The sequence below is a fragment of the Passer montanus genome, unplaced genomic scaffold (assembly GCF_014805655.1).
Source record: "Passer montanus isolate IOZ18808 unplaced genomic scaffold, ASM1480565v1 scaffold32, whole genome shotgun sequence".
Taxonomy (NCBI): domain Eukaryota; kingdom Metazoa; phylum Chordata; class Aves; order Passeriformes; family Passeridae; genus Passer; species Passer montanus.
The window spans coordinates 458,060-479,676 of record NW_024367930.1 but is presented as its reverse complement, the minus strand read 5'-3'; the positions used below and the strand labels follow the sequence as shown (position 1 = coordinate 479,676).

General features: G+C 34.5%; 1 protein-coding gene across 42 annotated transcripts in view; it reads right to left on the bottom strand.

The window, feature by feature from the left end:
* Positions 1-709: 709 nt before the first annotated feature.
* Positions 710-21,617, bottom strand: part of LRRFIP2 (LRR binding FLII interacting protein 2) — a 52,521-nt gene continuing 31,613 nt past the window's right edge. For 29 of the 42 annotated variants that reach the window (XM_039715151.1, XM_039715152.1, XM_039715164.1 and 26 more), the window contains 13 exons: positions 19,958-20,002; positions 19,157-19,270; positions 18,667-18,738; positions 13,285-13,455; positions 12,907-12,999; positions 10,902-10,994; positions 7,476-7,577; positions 7,104-7,236; positions 5,974-6,023; positions 4,390-4,510; positions 3,338-3,417; positions 2,346-2,450; positions 710-1,607 (listed from right to left, as the gene is read on the bottom strand). In XM_039715151.1, the coding sequence (XP_039571085.1) occupies positions 1,497-1,607; positions 2,346-2,450; positions 3,338-3,417; positions 4,390-4,510; positions 5,974-6,023; positions 7,104-7,236; positions 7,476-7,577; positions 10,902-10,994; positions 12,907-12,999; positions 13,285-13,455; positions 18,667-18,738; positions 19,157-19,270; positions 19,958-20,002 (1,290 nt within the window). In that variant the 3' untranslated portion in view covers positions 710-1,496. The remainder of the gene's footprint in view (positions 1,608-2,345; positions 2,451-3,337; positions 3,418-4,389; positions 4,511-5,973; positions 6,024-7,103; positions 7,237-7,475; positions 7,578-10,901; positions 10,995-12,906; positions 13,000-13,284; positions 13,456-18,666; positions 18,739-19,156; positions 19,271-19,957; positions 20,003-21,617) is intronic. The other 13 variants (XM_039715157.1, XM_039715191.1, XM_039715185.1 and 10 more) reach the window with 5 other exon arrangements.

The following is a 21,617-nucleotide window of genomic DNA, read 5'->3' as shown; positions in this document are numbered from 1 at the left end:
CAAAAGTTAACAGCACAGACAATGATCTATGTGATCACCAAAGTGTATCTCCTATTTAATAAACAGGCCTAAGTAGACCTGCTATTTACAAGGTATCCCAACAGGGAAGGAATTTTATTTGCCAAGTCCAAGAGACATCCGGAGACAAAAAGCTTTAGTTTTGAATTGTCAAGATGGCTGTTCTTTGAAAACCGCTCTGGTGATTGCAAAGATCCTGAAACCTGTCTTGCTTTGAGAAATACTCCCAGAAGAGTAGCAACTTCAAAGCAGAAAATACCTGCTACAAGTCGAAAAGAATGATTCTTCTCAGACCAAGGTTTCTTCTGGCCTCAGGAAAAGTTCAACACAGGGGCAGTGCCACTTCAAACACTTCAGAATTCCCACTGCAAGTGCTACTGATGTCCTACTTGTGATATGCCAGCTCAAAGAGTCAAAGTTCTTAACAGTATTCACTGTCTACAGGGAGTATGCCACAGACAAAAAACCACGCCATTCCAGAAAATACCTTCTTCCTTGTGCAGCTCCTCTGCTCCATGGCAGTACAGTCAAACAGTAGTAACTAGTAACTAGTTTAAGAAAAAAAAAAATTCAAACTCTTTCAAAGGCAGAAAGATACTTGTTAAGAATATGAAGATCAGATCTTACTATTCTACAGATTTTGCTCTGTCCTGTTAGCATCTCTGTATTCAAAAGAAAACAAAACATCCAGTTTTAGTCAGTAAAGTGTCCATTTAATAAACTCCTTAGCCACATTTCTCACCCCCTTCTTCCCCTCCCCATAAAATTTCCATTCGCACTTAAGCAGATGACACAATTTGATGGTGTACAACTGCAGTTTTTAAATTTCTGCTCTTAATGCTAAGAGTATCAGGGGCTAGTATTTGCCAAAATTACATAGAAGTCAGATGTGCCCATGCAAAAGAAGCCGATCTTTATATACAGTCCCTATTTTTTTCTTATAAATTTAAATATTTTAAAAAATGTATTTTCAAAATGTATAAAGTTTAGGGAATACCCCAAATGTATCTTAAAATAAAATGCTTTCTGGTTCCAAAGGTTATTTCAACAATGAAGACTAAATTGCACCAGATAAAAGGCACTGTGTGTGTGATGTCTTAGGCAAGTATATGTTAGTTTCTTAACAATGTCTTGAATTCATGCAGCTGTCTCTGAGCATCAAGCCATCAAGCCTCATTAAAGCAGCCAAAAGAGATCGTGAGTAAACTTGATTCCACAGTTGTAAAAATATACAGCATTGTGCACTGTCTTTGACTCTAGAATCAAACACTACTGAAAAACTGCTGTCATTCACATGAGAATTCAAACTACATTTCATTCTCTCATAAATTACAAAAAGTATGTCATTTAATTATGAAACTAAACCACCAGTGAACAGCTCAGTGTTCAAATAGTTTGTGCCACTGAAAGTCTGTATTTATAAACAAGCTAGGGACTAGTTATTCAAGGAGCAGTGCATTGTATTTTCAATTTCCATTTCACTGTTGAGATAAAAGCGCAGTCCTATTTGCCTTCATCTTCTCCAGCCTTTTCATTAAATGGCTATTGGTCATCTCCATTTCTTCTATCTTATCCAGTGCTGTTCTTAACTATAAAATGAAAAAAAGTTATCACTTTAGTTTATTTGGACTTTGTGCTGTTTTCAAGCTTGATAAGAGGAATAAAAGTATTATGTTTCATAAGAGTGCCACAGAAGATATAACTTCCATTATTGCAGGCAGATGAAACAGAATTAAACTGTTAAAAGTAATTGTGAAGCAACTGAAACATGAAGTGTATTCATTCTAAAAGAATTAGGTGCCTGCAACTTCCCATTACATTAAAGCAATTTACCTAGAACAAGGTAAACTACTCTCCACCATTATTACTTGCATACAGATACGCATTCCCATCACAGGTAGCAGGCATCATGCTAGTGATGCAGTATCGCTTAAGCAAGAATGATCAACAGCTCAGTTAAATGCAGCTTCTTCCCAGAATCCTGTGGGATCCAAGCTGGAAAATTCCCAGGCTGTCACTTGACATAGGGACCGTTCATCTCTCTAGCAGTATTTTGTAGGACTACTTTAAAATATTACAAGTTATCATATTTAGAAAAAAAAACCCACTTAGATGCTTCCTTTCAAGGAAGTACAGCATTGAATCATAGTTAGCATTACTTTAACGTGCCAGATATCTTCTGAATGTCATATTGAGACTTGAAGGTCATATTAAAAAACAACTAAAAAATGTATTCGATGATTACAAAAGATCAGAGCTTGGAGGTAAAAGACAGCAGCTTAACACAGAAAGGAACATACAGCTGGAAAGGAAACCAAGTCAGTTACCTCTCGCTGAAGCTTCCTTTTTTCAGCTTTGAGTTCATCTTCTACTTTTTCTGCATTTTCTGCTGCATTTTTATACCTTGCAACCTGTCCCTCAAGGCGTCCAATCTGTAAACCCAAACAAGACAAAAGGAACATAACTCAGGTGTTCCACCTGGAGTTCACCTGCCACCAGCTGCTCTTCCAAGGACACAGCTGAGAAGACAGAAGGTTAAAGAATTAAGCAGAGAGAGAAGAACTGGAATACAAAAACTCAAGACTTGGGAAACACATGGGATTAAAAATGAAAGTGGAAAGTTGAAAAGCAGAAACTGTATGAAAAGATGCAAAGTAGAAAGCAGACTGTGAACTGTTATCAGGACATGATGAAAGAGGTCTTGAGACCAAGCACAGAGTTCAGCAGTAAGGAGAGGACTTGAGACAAATCCTGATTGCAACCTGCAGATGTTAAAAACCCACTGGCTGGATTGTTCTATGTACAGCTCCCTGCTACCCCTAAATCCACATGATAGGCTACTAGACTGAATCTGTGCAAAAGAGAAAAGATACGCATCTGTGATTTAAATTACAATCCTTCATTTAATTTTTTAGGCAATAAGCTGTAATTAAGTTCCTAAAATACAAAAGTATGGCAGATTATAAAGAACTGAAGCTACTAGTTCAAGAAAACCAATTCCTGTAACTTAATGACTCATAAGAAAGTTGTACTGTGGAAGGTACAAAGTTTACTCTCTACAGTTATACACCTACAAAAACAATCACACTTTTTAAGTCAATAACATGGTTTTATAGCTCAGCACTGTAAGATTTTCTCTTATGGTTAGGCTGTGCACAGGTATTTAATTGTAGGAAATATGAATAAAAATTGGTGTCATTCTATGTAAACTAAATACCAAACAGTAAATTAAATTATGAAATATGCTTTCATAGTTTTTGTTGAAAAAAGTATTGCAAAAGTGTGCAGTGTAATAACAAACATGAAAAAAGACACTTACATTTTGTTCCAAAGTAGTTATATCTTGTTCAGCTTTTGAAAGCTTAAATTTGTATTCACTTATTTGTCTGTTGGCATCTCCTAGATGAAAATTGACATGAATATTAGTCAAAGCAACTCTCTAAAGTAGCAGTTCCCCTTTTAATTAAAATTAATCAAAAAGACCATTTTATTGAGAAGTCCATACCCAGGATCACAAAGAGGTAAATGTTCTTGCAGCAGTCTACAAGAGTATGGAAAGGAAATAATTTTATTTAGAGAACACAGCTACAGTCTCTATTAAGTGTGCATTAAATCTCAGGCGCACCAATGAGATGCACACCTTTTAAAATACATGTTTAGATCAGCAAATTAATTCCTCAGAGATCAACATAATAATCAACACACACTGCAAAATGCCAGACCACAATAAGCATTGAGCAGCATTCAACTTAACATCTATAATAATACTTGAATAAGGAGCACAAGGCTTGAACCTGACTGACAAACTCTAAGGAGATTTGCAAATTATTTTGGTGTTACATTTGAGCTATCACATTGCCAGTGCTTTGTTCATATTCATTAACACAAGCATACTAAATGACAGTCTGTCAAACAAGTTTTCAGCTGAATAGCTTGCTTGAAATGAAAAGCATCTTATGCTTCTATGAAGCAACACTAAATATTAAGTTAAATAAATTTTCACGTTTTGCTTCGGAACAGAAGTCTTCTAGATTAGGTTTCTATATCAAAGATTGATTGAACAAAATCATCCCACAGAATATGTATTTTAAAAAATCTTATCTGAGATTCTATTGTCTAAAAATTGTATCCAAGTAGTGGCACCCACTCTAGGCAAGGTTATCAACTGAAAAATAACCAGAATGTTGTTCTTCAACACTAAAAGAGGCAGATTTTTAAGGTACTCTGCAGTGAGAATTCCATGCAAGGAAATATACCAGCAAAAACCTATCTACTCAACAATACAGTCACTCACAATACCAATAGTGCACAATAAGAGTAGTTGGAAGTCCTCTCTGCAAGAATAACTTTGAACAGTAACCATATACCTACTTTGCATTTCAATTAGCTGCAAGTCAGAGCCATTCTCCAAGTCTATTGTATCTGGATTCATGCTATCACTTTTAGAGTATTTCTGTCGTTCTTCTTCTAACTGCATCTTCAGTTTTCTAACCTGAAAAAGGAAGTGTTTCATTATTAAAAAAAGACTCCCAGAAGTTCAGTAGCTGTGTATCTAAATGTTCAGTGGTAAAAAGGCAATGGTAAAAAGGCATGTCATCTACTGAGATGCCACTGGCTGAAAAGGTTCTGTAAACAAGAATTGCAAAGTGATGCAGGGGAGTCAGTCCCTGAAGTTTGTGGCTGTAGACCCCCATTCCCATCACTGGGCAAGTGCCCTCTGCATGTCAATGCACAACCCAAGCCCACCAGTTCGGTCAGTACTGCAGGGATATCTGTACATTGCAGGAGCACCTTGTAACTAACACAGCTCACTTTTCAAAAGAGGAGATGGCATTAAAGTCTGCTAATGGATTTCTTCTACTGTGTATGTTTTCCACTCCAAACACACAGAAAGATATTGAACACTATCCTAGTGAATTTACAGACAATAATCCATGGCTTTTTTAGGGTGCCCTTTCTCATACTCCACCTGGGAACAATAGTCCTAGGCAAGCCTGTAGTGCACAGTAGTCTTTAATAGCTCCATTTCATGCTACAGCAGCTGTCTCTCAGTTTTTCCAATAATCAGGGAACATAGATTTCTCAGCTATGTGCCCTGTGTATGGACATTATGAAAGAAGTAGGGGCTACTTTTTGGACACTCTTATAAAAATATTGTTCTGCGGATTAGCAGCATGTGAGTTAACTTGCAAAACGCCCATTCATGATACAAATCAAATATATGATCAGTGATTTTTAAATTATATAGTGATAAATGTGTGCTTACATATTTTTATATATTCAATACTATAATTTATTGGCAGTCCAAAAAAAATCTATACTATAATTGAGGTTCATTCACAGCAAACCCAAATGTTGACAACAATGCTTTACATTTGCAATGTCTTCAGCTAAAAGAACAAAAACTGTAGTATTCTTAACAATTGCTCAATGGCTATATGTTTGCTTAAGTCCTTTCTTCTCAAAACAAAGGTGTATTTAAACACTATTATTTTTAATATTAATTTTCTCTGAGTTACCAAAATGATCAATGAAATAGTATCACTCAGCAATTTTGAAGAAAATGCAACTTGAGCTTATGAGAGTGTAGTTGTACTGACTTTAATATTTATGCATAAGACAATTGCACAGATAAAAGAAAAGAAAATAAAAGAAAGAGCTTTAAGGATATGCACTAATAGTAAAGTCAGGAACAAGTTAAATTTCAGTTAACCAGCTACTGAAATGAAGTTTCTTTACCAACCACGACCAAAGTCCCATGGATAAGGACAATAGCAAGAGGAACTGCTAATTCCAGATAGTCACTGAGGTAAAAACTTAAGTATTTAATTTTGCTTTAGTGCTTACATATCTGATTAAGTACTTTTGTGCTTAACATTTGTTTATTGCATATATATAAATAGTCTTCAAAATGATACACAAAGTTGTACTTCTGAAATGAGTAACTTATTTTACCTGGGACAGTAATTCCTCCTTTTCTCCAGCCAGTTTTCGTAGCCTGATATCTAAAACCAAAGAACCCAATTAAAAATCAGAGAAATCTATAACTAAGAATGTTTTTCATAACTTTTTGTTCCATTCCAAATGAAATGCTCATCAAAGCTAACAACAACTAGGACCACAAAACTTTGATATCTCACTAATAACACAACAACCTCCAGTTAATAGCAGAAAAAAGGGAAAATACTTTATTCACACTGTTTATTAGTATAACAATTCTAAAAGCAAGACCTCAGAGTTTATCAAACAGCAAAAGTTTAGCAAATATTTCTACTTAGTCAAAAGATCAGTAATGACCACAAGCCATTACTACAGTCATGCAAACACTGTGCTAAGACTAGAGCAGCTCCCTTAGAAATTGTAACTGACAGAAATGAAGCATAGTAACATTTGTATTCCCCTGTGAGTGAGCCAAAGCAGAAGTATGTATCAAGTGTAATTTATGTCAATACAAAAATATGTAGTATAATTCAATTATATAGAGATTCAATTTATGTATCATTGTACAAGTAAAATTCAATTATAGAGAGATTTTTTTCTACATGTTAACAGAGTTTTACAGTGGGTTGACCATGCATACAACACCTTGCTCAACCTAAAGATAAAAGCAAGTTAAAATAACTTAATCCCAAAACCCTCAATTAGTGTGTCTGTTGTCCCTATCATTTTTTGAATGCTTTTAAGACTTCTTTTTCTAATGAATGTGATGGAAGACTGCACTTGATGTTCTTTCATTGATTACGTATACTTCTAAAGAATTATTTTCATGAAACACAATTGAAAACATACTAATCCAAAAAATGACGTTTTAAGCAAAATGTATTCCATCAGTATTAAAACAGGAATTGGACCAAGAGAACTAATCAGTTTCAAACATCTAAGCACATATTATTTTTTCTTACTCAAAAGACATCTGACTTTTTACTCAGAACAAACAAAAATTAAAATCAGTCCTGAAAGTTGGGTAAGCATATATTCCAGAAGTATCACAGGTGCTTGCATATGCAAATGTAAGTCACACCCACGGTGAATGAGAGGAAACAAAGCCCTCAAAAACTCTATAAAGTGTGCTAGGATACTTTTACCTAGTGGTCCTTCTCCTGCAGATTCCAAGACCTGAGCAGCTTCTTGTGATACAACTGTTATTGTACCAACCACCGATTCATGGTTTAGATCACCATTTGGTGTACCATCTGGAATTATAACTAATCCATGTTTCTAAAAATACAAAAAAAAAATAAACTAGTCACGCTACAGAAGTGCTAAAATACAAATCAACAGATAAGTTTTTAAAGAGCTTTTCAAATTCATTGAAACAATTAGAATGATATGAACCATTTGTCCTACCCTAAGGTCAGGTTTTCAGAGTGCACAAGAATTCTTCCTCCTTTTTATTGATGTTGATTTCATGTCCCCATCCTGGATTTGTTACTATAAAGTAACTACTACCAACATACCTGTCCTCTCTTCATTGTTTCCTTCAGGTCAGCCAACTCCTCTCTGAGCTCATCTCGCTCATTCTTAATGCAGTCAAAGTAATCTTTCTGTCTTTCTAGGGCCTGGACTCAGGCAGATAGCAAGAAAAAGAATGGCACAGAGAAAAAGCAAATGACAGACAGCAGAAAGATTTTCTACAAGTAAATACAAATAGCTCAATACAAGTAAAGAAATTAAAAGCACTTTTTAAATATGTAGTGATATACATCTCTGATAACTGCCTTCTACAAGTTGCATATCTAACTTAGTGTTGCATTTGTTATTACTTTTTTCTTAGATTTTTGAGAGGTTTTTTTAATCCAGTGAATTCTAGTTTTTTGTAGATTTTGATAAACTAAATTGAGTACCAAAAGAGTAAGTGATTCTTCTCATACAGGCACTCTGCAGCAAGAAATAAAATCTGCTGAAACGTAAATGGCAAAGATACTAAAGCAGTACATCTATTGAACTAATTTCTCTGCCTTTTATAAGGTACAGAAGTAGAAATCATACATCATAGAAGACCTTGAATGTATCCACTCATGAATACTAGTTTATTTACTAGTTGCTTAAGGGTTACAACACTGTTTACTAAACCCAAGGGAATCAGTTTTAGAGAGAAACAAAAACAGCAGCAAACACTAGCACATTTTAGCACAAAAAAGTACAGCAGCTGGAAGTGCAACATGGGTGTAGATAGGTTTGCCTAGCTAAGCTGGAGAAGTTATGTGGTAGTTAGTTGGACACTTCTACTTGACTGGGCAGCATACAATACTGCATGCATTAAAAATAATCCTCACCATACAGCAAGTGCCAAAGTATACACACATTCTGGCCAATAAAATAATCCAACTAAACCTCATCCTATACATGTATGTGTAGGAATGGAGTGATACCATGAAAGAAATGAAGGTGTGTACTTGCCTCATGTAAATTCAATATACTGAATTTTAATAATTATCTAGAATCTGTATACTAGAGCACTATTCTAAAGCATTACTCAGTTTCAACAGAAAATTTTGACAAGTGCTGTTACACTTGATTTATTCATATGTAAATGTAACATATAAAATAAAGACAATTCAACATGTGTAAACAGTAGCTGATGTCTTAATTTAAAAATCTGTAAGATGTCCTTTTCTTTCCTAGCACACACTAGATCTCTACTTTATAAATAGCATGAAGAACCTTAATCATGACATAATTTTGTGCTCTACTTAAAAGACACATGCATCTTTTTAATTTTTGAAGAACAGTGGAAGAGATGGAAGGGGAAGTAAGCTCACCACTTGAGAGAATGGACACAGTGGCCCAGAATCACAGACACAGATTGTGTGTACTTGACAGTAACCTGTGATGATGTTGACCTTCCCCAAACATATTTTCTATCCTTACCCCCGAATAATACAAGTGTTGGAAATCAGAAAATTCTGATGGGGGAGGAAGTGAAACTGATAGAACTACATATTTCTACCTATGTAGATCTAAGTCATCGTTATTCAAAACCAGTAAAAATCCTAGTGTTTATACACTCATGGTTTAATTTAATATGACATGGATTTTGCACAAAATCTACCTCTGGAATTCTTCTGTTGGGGCAGGAAACAGAAATCAGGACAACAAAGTTCTACAGACAGATTTTGCCATACTTATATGAGCAAAATCTGATAATATGCCAGAATCCTGAGACATTTGGAATCCTTTTTTCTAAATATTCCAAAAGCCTTCATAACTTTTATACCAAACTCAGAGTTGCCGTTACTAAATGAAAATTTGGAGCTACTAAACAGTAGAATAACTGTGTATTTCAGGAATATAACATAATGCTGTAACTCAGTGTCCTCAAACTGATCTAATTTAAGAACAAATATAACCACAAATTTCAAGCACTGTAGAAACAGGACAACATATGAAGGCAGGTGTAAAACAAACTTGTGCTATTTTGTTCTGTTTGCCTCCCTTTCTTTTTCTGAAACAGCTAAAATGTCTTATATACATTGTAAAATTTGGTTACAATTTTAGTTAAAAACTACACTGTGAAGTTTCACGGTGACATCTAAAGCTGCAATAGCGTAAAAATTAGCAGTAGGAGGGAGAAAGGTTCAAAAACTGTGAGCTAAAAGTATGTAAATATTTAAAGATATGAGAAAGAAAACAGCAGCATTTTTACATTTTCTTCTCTAAGAGAGTTCAATTTTGAGAATTAAAAAAACCCCAAAAACTAACTAGAAAAATAACCAGTTATGGTGTTTACAAGAACACAAACTGGCAGGGCAATTTTGGCTAAAGTAAAATATATCTATCTTTCTTGTCATTCTGGCTGGCAGGTATGTTTGAATATTGGATATACTCGTAGTGATTCTGGCAATGTATTTGAAAGAGCACAAAAATATTGCACAAATTGAGACAGTCCACTATACAAATGTGAGAAATAAGTATGGAAAGGATAGGGTAAATTAAAGATAAAAAGCCTTCAGAAGAATGTTCAGAAAACTTTAGAATGTTGAATTTTTTTATGATGGAAGAGAAAGACTGAAACATGAAAAAAAGTAAGACAGCAGTTGAACAGTTTTTGAACTGGCCACCACCAGTTAAAAGGCAGCTTTTCAAGGTGACTTGAACTCCAGCAAATAAAACAATTTTCAAAGAAACCTGTATATATTGAAATATGGTATAAAATTCAGGTAGAGAGAAATGACCCCTGAGCTGTCAAGAGGCAGACAATGCCTTTTTAAAGGCTTTCTAATTAACTCTCTATTGCCACCAGGCAATCTACTTGTGTCCCAGAACAGCCACAAGTTCAGAGACATGTGGTCATCACCAATGACTCCTTTCTGGGACTTCTAGCTGCCCAGAAGCAAAGCTGACAAACTGTGCCTGACCTACATTAGCTGCATAGTATCAGCACAGTTCTTTCTGTACCACTCTCCTTCCTACACAGATACCTTACGGATGCTCCTCAAAAGGTCACCCACAACCATTGTTTCAATTACGATTCTCAATACCCAAAGTATTTAATGTGTCATATCACAAAACCAGCTTGCTTCAGTGTTGCATCCAAGCTAACCAATTATACAAGGATCAGAAGTGCAATATAGGAATGCGCAAAGAACTCAATTCAAGATCATATCTTTTACCACTAGGCATGCCATCAAAAATTTTGCAAAAAAACTGTAAATTCGTATGTGTAACAGTTCATGTTACAAATTTAATTAGTACTACTTATCATTATTCAAGTAAAGTGTGTCTCATTTTCTGAAGAAGAGAAAGACCGCAAAACATTTGATTCATATAAGCTGGGAGTGGCCTTAATTTCTTTGAAATACACAGAATTCCTTGGGGTGTTGAGGGCATCCATCTACTTCTAAATTTAAAAAAATAGCTTTCCTCCCATATTTCATTCATACCCCTATTTTTTTATCTTTCCAATTAATTGTCTCCTGGAGATCAAACACTTCTTTGGTTATGAAGTCTATATTCTCCTGCATACGTTGATTCGCCTGTAGTAAATAGGATGAGGGAAGAATAAAAGAGGAAAGAGAAGTAAGGAAATGGAAAAAAAAATTCCAAACATTAAAATAGATAAAGAAAACTAAGTAATAATCAAAGAGTTTATGAGCATGAAGTTACAGAAACAGCGTGCAGTTTAATGTAATATATTTCTCATTAATTCATGCAAGAGAATGGTATTTAATTCTATTCAATCACTGTTGTTGCGAAAACTTACTGCAGCTAGAGTTACTTTTCTTTGGTGACTGTTCCCACTGCAGTCTGTGGATCAAAACAATTTCCCTGCTTTCCAGATACCTTCAAGTCCCCTTTGGAACTGAATATTACTGTAAATAATTGGTTTGATTAATATTTTACAAAATAAAATAATCTTCTTGAAAGTATAAAGAAGGGAGTTTGAATCAAACATCCAGGAAGCAAAAGACAATTGCTGACTGCTTTCTGATACCATATGAATACGTATCAAGTGTAGTCCTACTTTTTTTAGCTGACTATCACAGCATTTTGTTGCTTCCCCTGCAAACATAATTAAATGCTTAGCTATGAAGATGACTTAAGAATTTTAAGAGCTAGAGACAATTTTTTTCCTTCTTAAGAGTGAACTTGATTTTACATCTAGGAACAGAAGACAATGTCTTTCTGCAAAAAGCTACGTGGCTTCAGCTAGATTTTCTGTTAGTGTTAATAGATAGGAAAAAGACACAATAGGTGGCAAATACAGGTCAAACCTTCAAAGGGACTGAATGTATTTGTGACTGTTTGACACATGCTATAGCCTACCAAAGTAAAGACGCCAGAAAAATCTACTGCATAGTCTTAGGTCATATACTCAAACCCCACCAAAACCCCAAATATGCAAATCTGTTCTTTAATTCTCAGTGAAGTCAAAGATAGCAGAGCAAGCAACAGACCCACAACAGAACTTTTTAGGGCTTTTGCTTGTCAGCGTTTATGCTAACTCAAAATGCTGATACTTAGGATAATCTTAATCCTTTTCTTCTCCTATTAAGTCATATCAACTCCAGTTCATGAAGCATAATACTTCTAAAACAGAACTAGGCCTTTTCAGAAACCATTTTGAGTTACAGTACCTACCACCTAGAGAGCATAAGAAAGTGTGAAGTGAAGAAATAAAGGATCAATGAACTATTACACAGCTTTTGAAAATGACAGTAGGAGACTTTGGCCTATACTCTTAAAGATAATCAATTTTTACTGCAATGAAGACACAGTGGCAAAATTATGTAATAATTGAACTACAAGTTCCAACTAAAATAACTGGGAATGGACACCCATATACTGCTGACAATATACATTCATATATATATATAATCTATCTATATGTATATATAGATATCTATATCTATCTATCTATCTATATATATATATATCTTTATGGACCATTTTAAAATGAAGACTGATAATAACTTTGGGATTTCAGGGCAGGTGGGTTTGTTTCCAGAAACAAAAGGGAAAAGGGGAAAAAGAAGCAGGTGAGAGGGGGAAAGAACACACTGCACATCCAGCAACATAGTTGTGGCCCAATAACATGTTGACCATGTGTGTAATATGCTTTTAGCTATGGAAAATTATTTTGGCCACACAAATATTAATTCTGCCCTCACAACAAAGAAAAGATACTAGGAACATTCATGAGAGAACCACAATTTCTCACAAGAATTAAAGGCTTTGCAAGATGTAATACATTTGAAAACCTTGCAGAGACATTTCAGCTTCATAAATTCAGGAGGATCAGCAGCTTAAATTCTACACACTAAACCAAGGTAAATTATTTCTTAATAATGCAAGATAGTATTTAATCCTGTTTTGTGTATGATTTCCATTCAACTCTTACACCACATTTAGTTGCACAGGTTCTATCCTACACTCATATGAGCATACCTCTATCAATTCATCTCTCTGTCGAAGGCCCTCTTTAAGTTCATCCAGCTTATGCTGCAGAACACTGCAGGTGTGTTTCTGTCTTTCCAATTCCTGTATTAAATAAATCAATTATTTATATTTATTTTGAGTTATGTAAGAAATTGCTGCATGGATTTAAGAAATTATACCTAACAAGCAGTTAAAAGACCACTGAAGGGGTCTAAATAAGTTGTCCAGACACTTACTACACAGAAGATTTTATTTAATAAACTGTAGAGAGAAAAAATTCCATAAAGACTTATGCCCAATACTAACAAGTAAAGCTACACTGAGTATTTTCAGCTCTTCTTAATAAGTAGTCCAGGTTTCTGTACTTTATAATTAGAAAAAAAATACCTTTGACTTCTCTTCATTCTCCCTATAGAACTCTGCTATCTGTTCTTCTTTCTCCTCAATAACATCCTTTAAAGTATCCACTTGGTAAATCAAGTTGTTTTTCTCGTTGTCTAGTTGGGCATTGGAAACCATAGCTTTCTTGTACTTCTCTTCAACTTCAGCTAGTGAATCCTACACATAGCAGAAAAGTTCACATTAGTCTAACTTTTTGATGCATTGTTATAACATTAAAATACCACCATAATGTCAAAGTATGAGATATTAGACATTAAAATTATGCAACCATTTTTGTTTCTGAAATATATTCTTCAGAGATAGCAAGTAACAGTTTAGGTCTATTATTCACCTTCAGTCATAGACAACAATGAAAAGTTACAAAAAGCATGAAAAATACAAGATAACATTCCACTTGCATTTTCTACTCTGCCACATTTACAGCAGCTCACAGGGATACAGTAGTAACATCACAGCTTCACATTCTAGTGAATACCATGTAGTACGAATATCAGTGTTCTCAAGGCATACATGAGAAAACAGTTCAGAATGAGGCAACAAATCAAACAGAGAGAATGTGGACAATTAAATCAGTAAAAGAGACGACAAAAATAATTCCAAAGTAGCTTTAACTTAATACTCGCTATTTAAGTAGCATTGTATGACCTTAGATTTAAATCTTTAAGACAGCCACATGATTCCAGTAAAAAGGATTTGCTATTTAAACAGATATTTTATCTTTGGTTTACTTACTAATTTTTTTTCAAAAGCATGTAACTTGATTCTCTACCTAAAGGCGTACATGCCTTGCTATATAGCCTCTTAAACAAATCTCTCCCATTCACCGTTTTATCTTGTTTTAATTATAGTTGGGGTTTTTTTGTCAGAGTTGTAACAAATATCAACCATTTAAATACTTAGGAAACTATCACTCCAGGCACTTTTAAGCATGCCTTTATTTCAATATGCATTATATAGGGGTTGAGACTACAAGATCTTTAAGGTCCATTCCAACTCCTTAACATTCTATGATTTAAAAATAACAAAAATTTATTTTCAGACTCCTAATTTTAGAATTGAAAAAGAACTATTACGCCAATCCCTGGAAAAAGTAGATCTAAGCCCTACTACAAATGTCTTTGTACTTCATGTAATCTGTTCCTTGAAGGCATAAGTAGCATTATCTCAATTTTTAAATATTTATATTTTGACAGTAGAAGCACTAGCACAGGAAGGGCATGAAGCTTGGGTTTCCAGAAAATAGAGCCCTACAACTAATATAAAAAGGTGGCAACAATGTAAGTTTTCTAGGAAAATACTTAAGACTGCTATCTGTTAAACAGTAAAATTATGCAATCATTTTTGATTTAGAATTATAGTCATGTCTTCTCTTTAGAAATACCAAGTCACAGTTCAATATTCCGTTATGAGAAAGCAAAAAAAATTCCCTATCCCCAAACACTATTCCACGCACTATTCCACATTGTAAATCTCCAGTTTGGGAAAGCTGTCCTTAGAGTATGTATTTCATCTTTTATAATTTTATCATAATCACATATATTTATTTCACTGAAATCTAGAAATCTCTGCTAGAGAAATATAATTTTTTGAAACCCCAGAAAAAATAATCACAGGTCAGAAGAGACAAAACAGTGTAAGTTGTGAAAATATAAGACAAGTACCATTATAGTCTAGGAAGTAGTAGCAAACAGCAAAGATGACTCAGGATAAGAAAAAGGAAAAAAAAATATATAAACATAAGCGTGTGCAAGTAATTCTTAAGATTAAAATTGGAGAAAGCATTTCTTTTTGTGATGCTGTAAATACAACAAATTTTGTAAAGATTGGTAAAATAAAATGCTAGATAGAGCTAGAAAACCTAAAGACTTTCAAAGAATAATCCAGTTTAGTGTAAAAAAACCCCGAAGTATTAGGATTATAATGAATGCTGTAGTAATTTCACACGGAGGTATGACATGTAACAAAAAAAATGTGACTAGAGAAAAAGTCCAGTTTGATCACTTTGATTATTTCTGTAAATGTGGTGACTGGGGTCATGTGGTAATTTATTTAGCAGAGATCTCTGAATGCCAGCTGGTCCAATCTCGTAACTAAAGAGGGTCAACTGAGATCAGGCTGCTCACAGCTCATCTCCATTTTAATTATCTCCAGAAATCTAGACTGCAGATGGTCAGACTTGCTGGATGACCTGCACCAGTGTTTGGCTTTCCTTGTGAAAACCCTTCTTTCTTGAGTTCAAATTGGATTTTTCTGCTCCTACAACTCAACTTTTGTCTGTTTTGTCTTTCCCTTGCAAAGAAGTCTGCCCTCTCCACAACCTCCTATCAGACACACTAAAACAGCAACAATATTGCCAACCACTACTTCAAGACTTATCAAAGCCAGTTGTCTCAGCCTCTTACTGTATGCCATGTGTTCCAGGACTCCAACCTTAAAAGACAAGACTAGGCTGGGGCTTAAAACATTGCATTAGAATGTCGTTAATTAAAAAAATAATGGCAGGGGAGGATGAATCTGCGGTTACAAAAGACTGATTTGGATACTCCAAGTGAAAACTGCTTCTGAGAGAGAAGCTAAGTTATGTCTAAGTCTCTATTGGGTAAAAAAACCTGAAACATTGCAAAGACTTCTTTGCAACTGTCTTCTTTTCAAGTATTACACATGTTCCCCGTGATTCAAGAATTCCATGCAGCTTTAGGGAGTCTTCCAGTTTGATTTGAAATAATTTCTGAAACAGTTGAAGGAGGCTGTAGAATTTTTAAGGATGAAGCAGTGGGAATGGGATGGAATGAAAACATATAAGGCTCTGCATATAACTGAAAGCTATGAAGAAACACCACCCACAACTTGATCAGTAAAGTGCTATAAAACTTAGCTTGCTCAGCTAGAATAAGATGATTCAAGCTAACAGACATCAAGAGAGTGCATGTTAACAGCATAAAAGAAAAATTTTGAGGAAAGAAACAGAATTCCTTTCCAGCCGATTCAAAGAAATACATAAAGAAGCAACAAAACAATCAGACGGAGACAGCAAAATATTTGAAGACCTAACTAAACCAGAAATAACAACATTAGAATTTATCCTGCTGTTTATACTGATACCCAGTATATAACAGTATATTTGTAGGCAGGTAAAACCCACACTTTTAGCAGCATAAGGGCAACCAGAGAGCTCAGAAGGTAGTGTGATTACAAATCCCTATTAGTCCAACACTGGAAAAAACCAATCAACCAAAATCCCCAACATTTAAATGCAGTGTAAAGCAGGTATCCTGGTAACTCTTCTATAACACACACAAGACAAAACTGATCAAGTATAAGTTGAGAAAAAGGCAGTACCTTCCTAATTAAAAAAAAAAGTTCCCAAAAGAATCTTTATGGAATGTGAACTAACCTAGGAACATATAATTCAGTATTAGCAGCAACATAAATGCAGTTCAATTCTGAAAGCCAAGCACAGATTAAGATTTTACTATTGCATACTGTGCTCTTTGGTAACTGTAATGGATTACAATAAATAACAAGTCAGAACAATAATCATAACATGCTTGCAAACACATAAAAGAGTGAGAGTTAGATCCATTCTGAAAATGTGAAGCAGTCTCACATTACACTTGATCTATGGCTCATACATCTATGTCTAATAATCCTGTAATCTACTACTCTTTGAAGTCCTTTTAATATTCATATGTCAATATAACTAAACCAAAACATACTTCACCTGAAAATATTGTTATCAGGTTTAAAGTTTCCTTTAAAAGTAAAGTTATACTCCAAAGAGGAAATAACTTCTGCTACACTAAACAGCTCATATTACATATTTTCCCCTTACTATATAATCTAATATATAGTTAAATTGAAGAAATTCAAGTAAGCTGATAAGTACATCACTGTTACATACTCTAATACAAGAAGCATTCATTTAATTCAGTCTCTAGATGGATATAAAACATATGAAAAGTTCTCTTTACTTTTACATTAAACCATTCATAATTAGACAATAGAAAAGACAACACAACAAATATCCTGGAAAAGACTTGTAAGCCCCATAATTTTTTGAATTCTCTATCCCTTCAATACAAAACAGTGAAAAGAAGGATTATTTTAAATTTACTGTACTGTTAATTGTGTGAAAATGTATAAAAGAAAGGCATCCATACTAGTTTAAACAAGTCTAAATACAGACAAATCTCCTGTGGAAGACTACACCTAGTACAGGTAGTTAGCTCAGTGTGCTGCTGCAGTACAAACTGCAGATTGCACCCTCAGTATGGGGAAATGACTGGAGCTTCCAGTAAGAGCAGTGATTGGGTGCTGACCCTTTGCACAATAAGGTGGATGGGAACATGTGGCACCAGCCAGGTAACCAGCCACTCAAGAGATACAATGGGAGCCAATGGCTCAGCAAGAGGACAGGACTCCACACCACTGTGTGCATGGACTGTGGATACAAAAGTCCACGGATTGCTTGATTTAGGGTCCCTCGTTGGCAGCACCCAGCTTGATCTCGAGCTAGTTTTGTGTGACTCTGCCATGATTAAAGTACTTAGAAAAATCAGATGTCTGAGACTCTTGTTATGGGAAACCTGTGGCTGAGCCTGTAAGGAAACCTTAACTGACAGTGTGAGAATGGTGTGTGCAGCCAGTCTAGTGCAGCATCCATTTACTCACTTGGTGACTCACTGGAGGGTTTTGCACCCAGCAGTGAAAATCTGGGGCGGTAGGAATTTGACTATCACAGTGGATGCAGGATTGCCAGACAGCAAAGTTTCCTTAGCACTCATTATCCTAATACTGAAAAAACCAATCTGTGATTTAGAGAAAATAATGGGACTATAAACCAGCATAAATTATTATTTTTAATGGCAAAAAATTAAAACAAAATTAATTTTCTCCTGCAAGCAATATGCCTGACGAAATTAACTGCAGTACATCTTTCAAAATTATTATTTTGCTTTTGCTTTGTAATATGAAGTATTTGCTGAAACTTAGAGGACTTTTTAAGCTCTTTGCCATAATTATCTCCCATTTCTTTGTTCCCCATTTAATACCTAGTAATAATTTTGTGTATCTATTTATTTGCTAACAAACCTCTAAGAATATAAACTGAAATACCTCATTATCTTATCAGAAAACACCTATATATATAAAAACATCAAAAAGTATAAGCTCTTCTAACATAATCAAATAAACATGCAATCTCATATACATTTTGAACTGATGGTCTTCATGCATTAGAAGTTAGATACGTGCTTTAAAGAAATTTAAAAATTTGTTAGTGAAGCCACTATACGTTAGTGAAACTGGTGATAACTCTATTATGCAAAACACCCATTCAGAATGCATGCTTGGGAAGAGCCCTGATACCTTTAATTCTTTAAGTCCCTGCATGTATCTCCCTTCTACATCATGTATCTGGTCCTTAAGATCATAGATATCCTGCAGGACATAGGAATAAACCACTGCATAAGAAGTATGGGAAAATAATTTAAAGTTGAAAAAGTATTAACAGGTTTACATGCACTTCTGTCAAATGACAAAGCCTGCAATAATTCCCAGAAATTAAAATTAATTCACAACAACTTGATGGAAATTAAGGTTTTGTTTAGAACCCTAACTCCCAAGACATCTCAAATAGGACAGATTTATTTGAAATTCGACAAACAAAGCTTAATAAGGTAAATGCTTAAGCCATAACTCTAAACACAAACCAAGATAAAATACCAAAAAAGTAAAAAAATACTTCATGATTGAAAATTACATCCTCATAGCATTTTCTTATGATAATAGAAGTTCTGTATTAAAAAACAATCTTCCTATTTAAACTAGCTCCAAATTCTCTAAAAATGCAATTCACCCGTAATTCACTGAGGGAGGCATCAGGATCCACCAAACTACTTGCATCTCCACTTCCTCTCCTAGATGAGTTGCCACTCTGAGGAGCTGCACTTACTGAATTGCGAGATGAGGGCTTAAAAAACGGAAAAACATTGTGTTAGGAATCATATGGTTATTTCTGGTATACTTGATAATACTCTTTATAAATTTCTTCAAAGTCACTGAACATTTTTCTCTCTGGTCTTTCTTAATACTAGCTTACAGACAGTATTTTCCATTGAGTATTTTCCAGCACCTGTGTTTCTTCTTGGTAAAATGTTGGTTCCTTGTTGATGACTTAGTGTATCAGAACATTGGAATTTTGAGTCACCTATCAGGAAGATATTCGTAATTGGCTAATAGTACTGAAATACTGTAGACATTTACAATATTACTAACTATTATAATTTCTGCCATCCAGGATTCAGAAGAAAGCCTACAATGAGAATCTATCATACAGATTTTTATAGCTTTAGCCTCCTAAATTTTAGCCTTTTCTGGTAAGTATTTCTCACATGAAAAATAAATTGTATAGAAAATTATTACTGGCCAAAAGTAAACTAAAGAATAAATTTTTTCCCTCAAGAAATAAAAGTCATAAACCATTAACTCTGGGCAATATAAAAGTCTATCTAAAAATATTTTTGCAAGCTAGCCCTGACAAAAATACAAAGAATACACAGAATGTATACTTTTTGAATTATTTTCAACACTTGTGATTTGTGAATGAACACTGACTTTAAATAATTTTAAAAGTTTTTTTAATTTTAAAAACTCTTACCCTTGAAAATATTTCTGAATGTGATTTTTCACTCTTTTCTTCCAGCTGAAAGAGAATAGGGAACATGATTACCTTTCATAATAAGGACCTACTGAATTGGTATCTTTTGTTCAAAGAGACTGAGAAATATTTTTAAATTAAATAATTTTAAAAATTCCAGATGTTAGCATAGATCAAGACAGGAAAAATAATAATTAGCTTAAAAATAGTTTTTACCTCAATTGCAAAATAAATGTAAAGTAAAAAGCTTGTAAAGAGAAAAAGCCAGAAATCTTTCTTTAAAGTTTTTAAAATGTCATTACCAGTACTGAGCAACAAAATATGCTTATTCTTAAGTTTCGATTGTGTTTAAATAATTTCAATTAAAAAATTTCAAGTAATTTTTAAATTTCAAGAGTAATCACTACAATACTAGATGGCATAACAGATGCAAAGCTTCATGCAGGTACACTTCTGGCAGTTAGTGACAGCAGGGTGAATGCCGTAGTTAACAGAAAACACATCTGTACATTCAACCTCTTTAGTGTCACTTGCAATTACATCACAACAAAACTGGTAAAACTTGCAATTACATCACAATAAAACTGGTAAAAGCCTATAACTGAAGTGTATGAAGTAAAAGCAATCTACAAGATAATTTTAATTCATATTCTATCTACTGAAGACTAAGGAAAAGAACTACCACACTCCCTTCTTACTTAGGAAACTGCTATTGCAAAATTGTATTGTAGATGTCCACATTTTCTACATTTCTATGAATCAAAATAGATGGGATTAGACACGTATTTAGTATGGTCTCTCACTGCTTCTCAAAGGACACCTGTTTCTCTCTATGCCAGGGAGAAGAGTTTTGGAAGTCTATTGCAATCACAGAAGAAACAAACACTACTTTATAAGACTTTTCTTTTTCCTCCTATTGTGGTTTCTAAAAAAGCAACGTTGCTTCTTCATGACAAATTCACTACCTCCAATGAGGTACTGAAATTATAGATTGCAAATATTTGTTACCAGTATGATGATAGAATGATGTGAAGAATCCAACTGATCTGAAGGACACATTTAGAACTAACCTAAATAAAAAATATAAATTTCAAATCCAATGACAAATAATGATGATAACACAAGCAACTGAGAAGGCAGCATAACTACCAGTCTCAGCCTCCACATTTCTTTTGGCAGAGCATTAATTTCAGAAAGCTTTATTACGGGAAAAACACTGAAGTTTAAGCTGGAGACATAATTAGTCTCTCATGATTTGAGAGTGATACAGATGATAAATAACATTAATTATTACAACTTATATAGCACTGTAACAGTATTAAAATATCATCTAAATGCTAAGCCACAGAAAGTGATTGTGAGAGTAGTCTAGCTCTCAGTCTCCCATTCAAAGCAGAACCACAGCCAACAGCTGTGGTTTGATCTAGCAAACTGTCACCAGCTCTTGAACACAGAGGTTCTGCAGCCTTGCTGTAAGCTGACAGACTGGAACAATAACATCCTTTTGGAGCTTCTTGGAGTGTCTGGTCTGAACTCTTAAACTGCAGAGTGAGGTTGCTGGCCCTTGTTGCACTGCTTGGCAAGGGTACAAAGACTTTGGCTCTCACCTAAGCAAGCAATTACACACTGCTGATCACCACATACCATTCCTTCTGCTCAA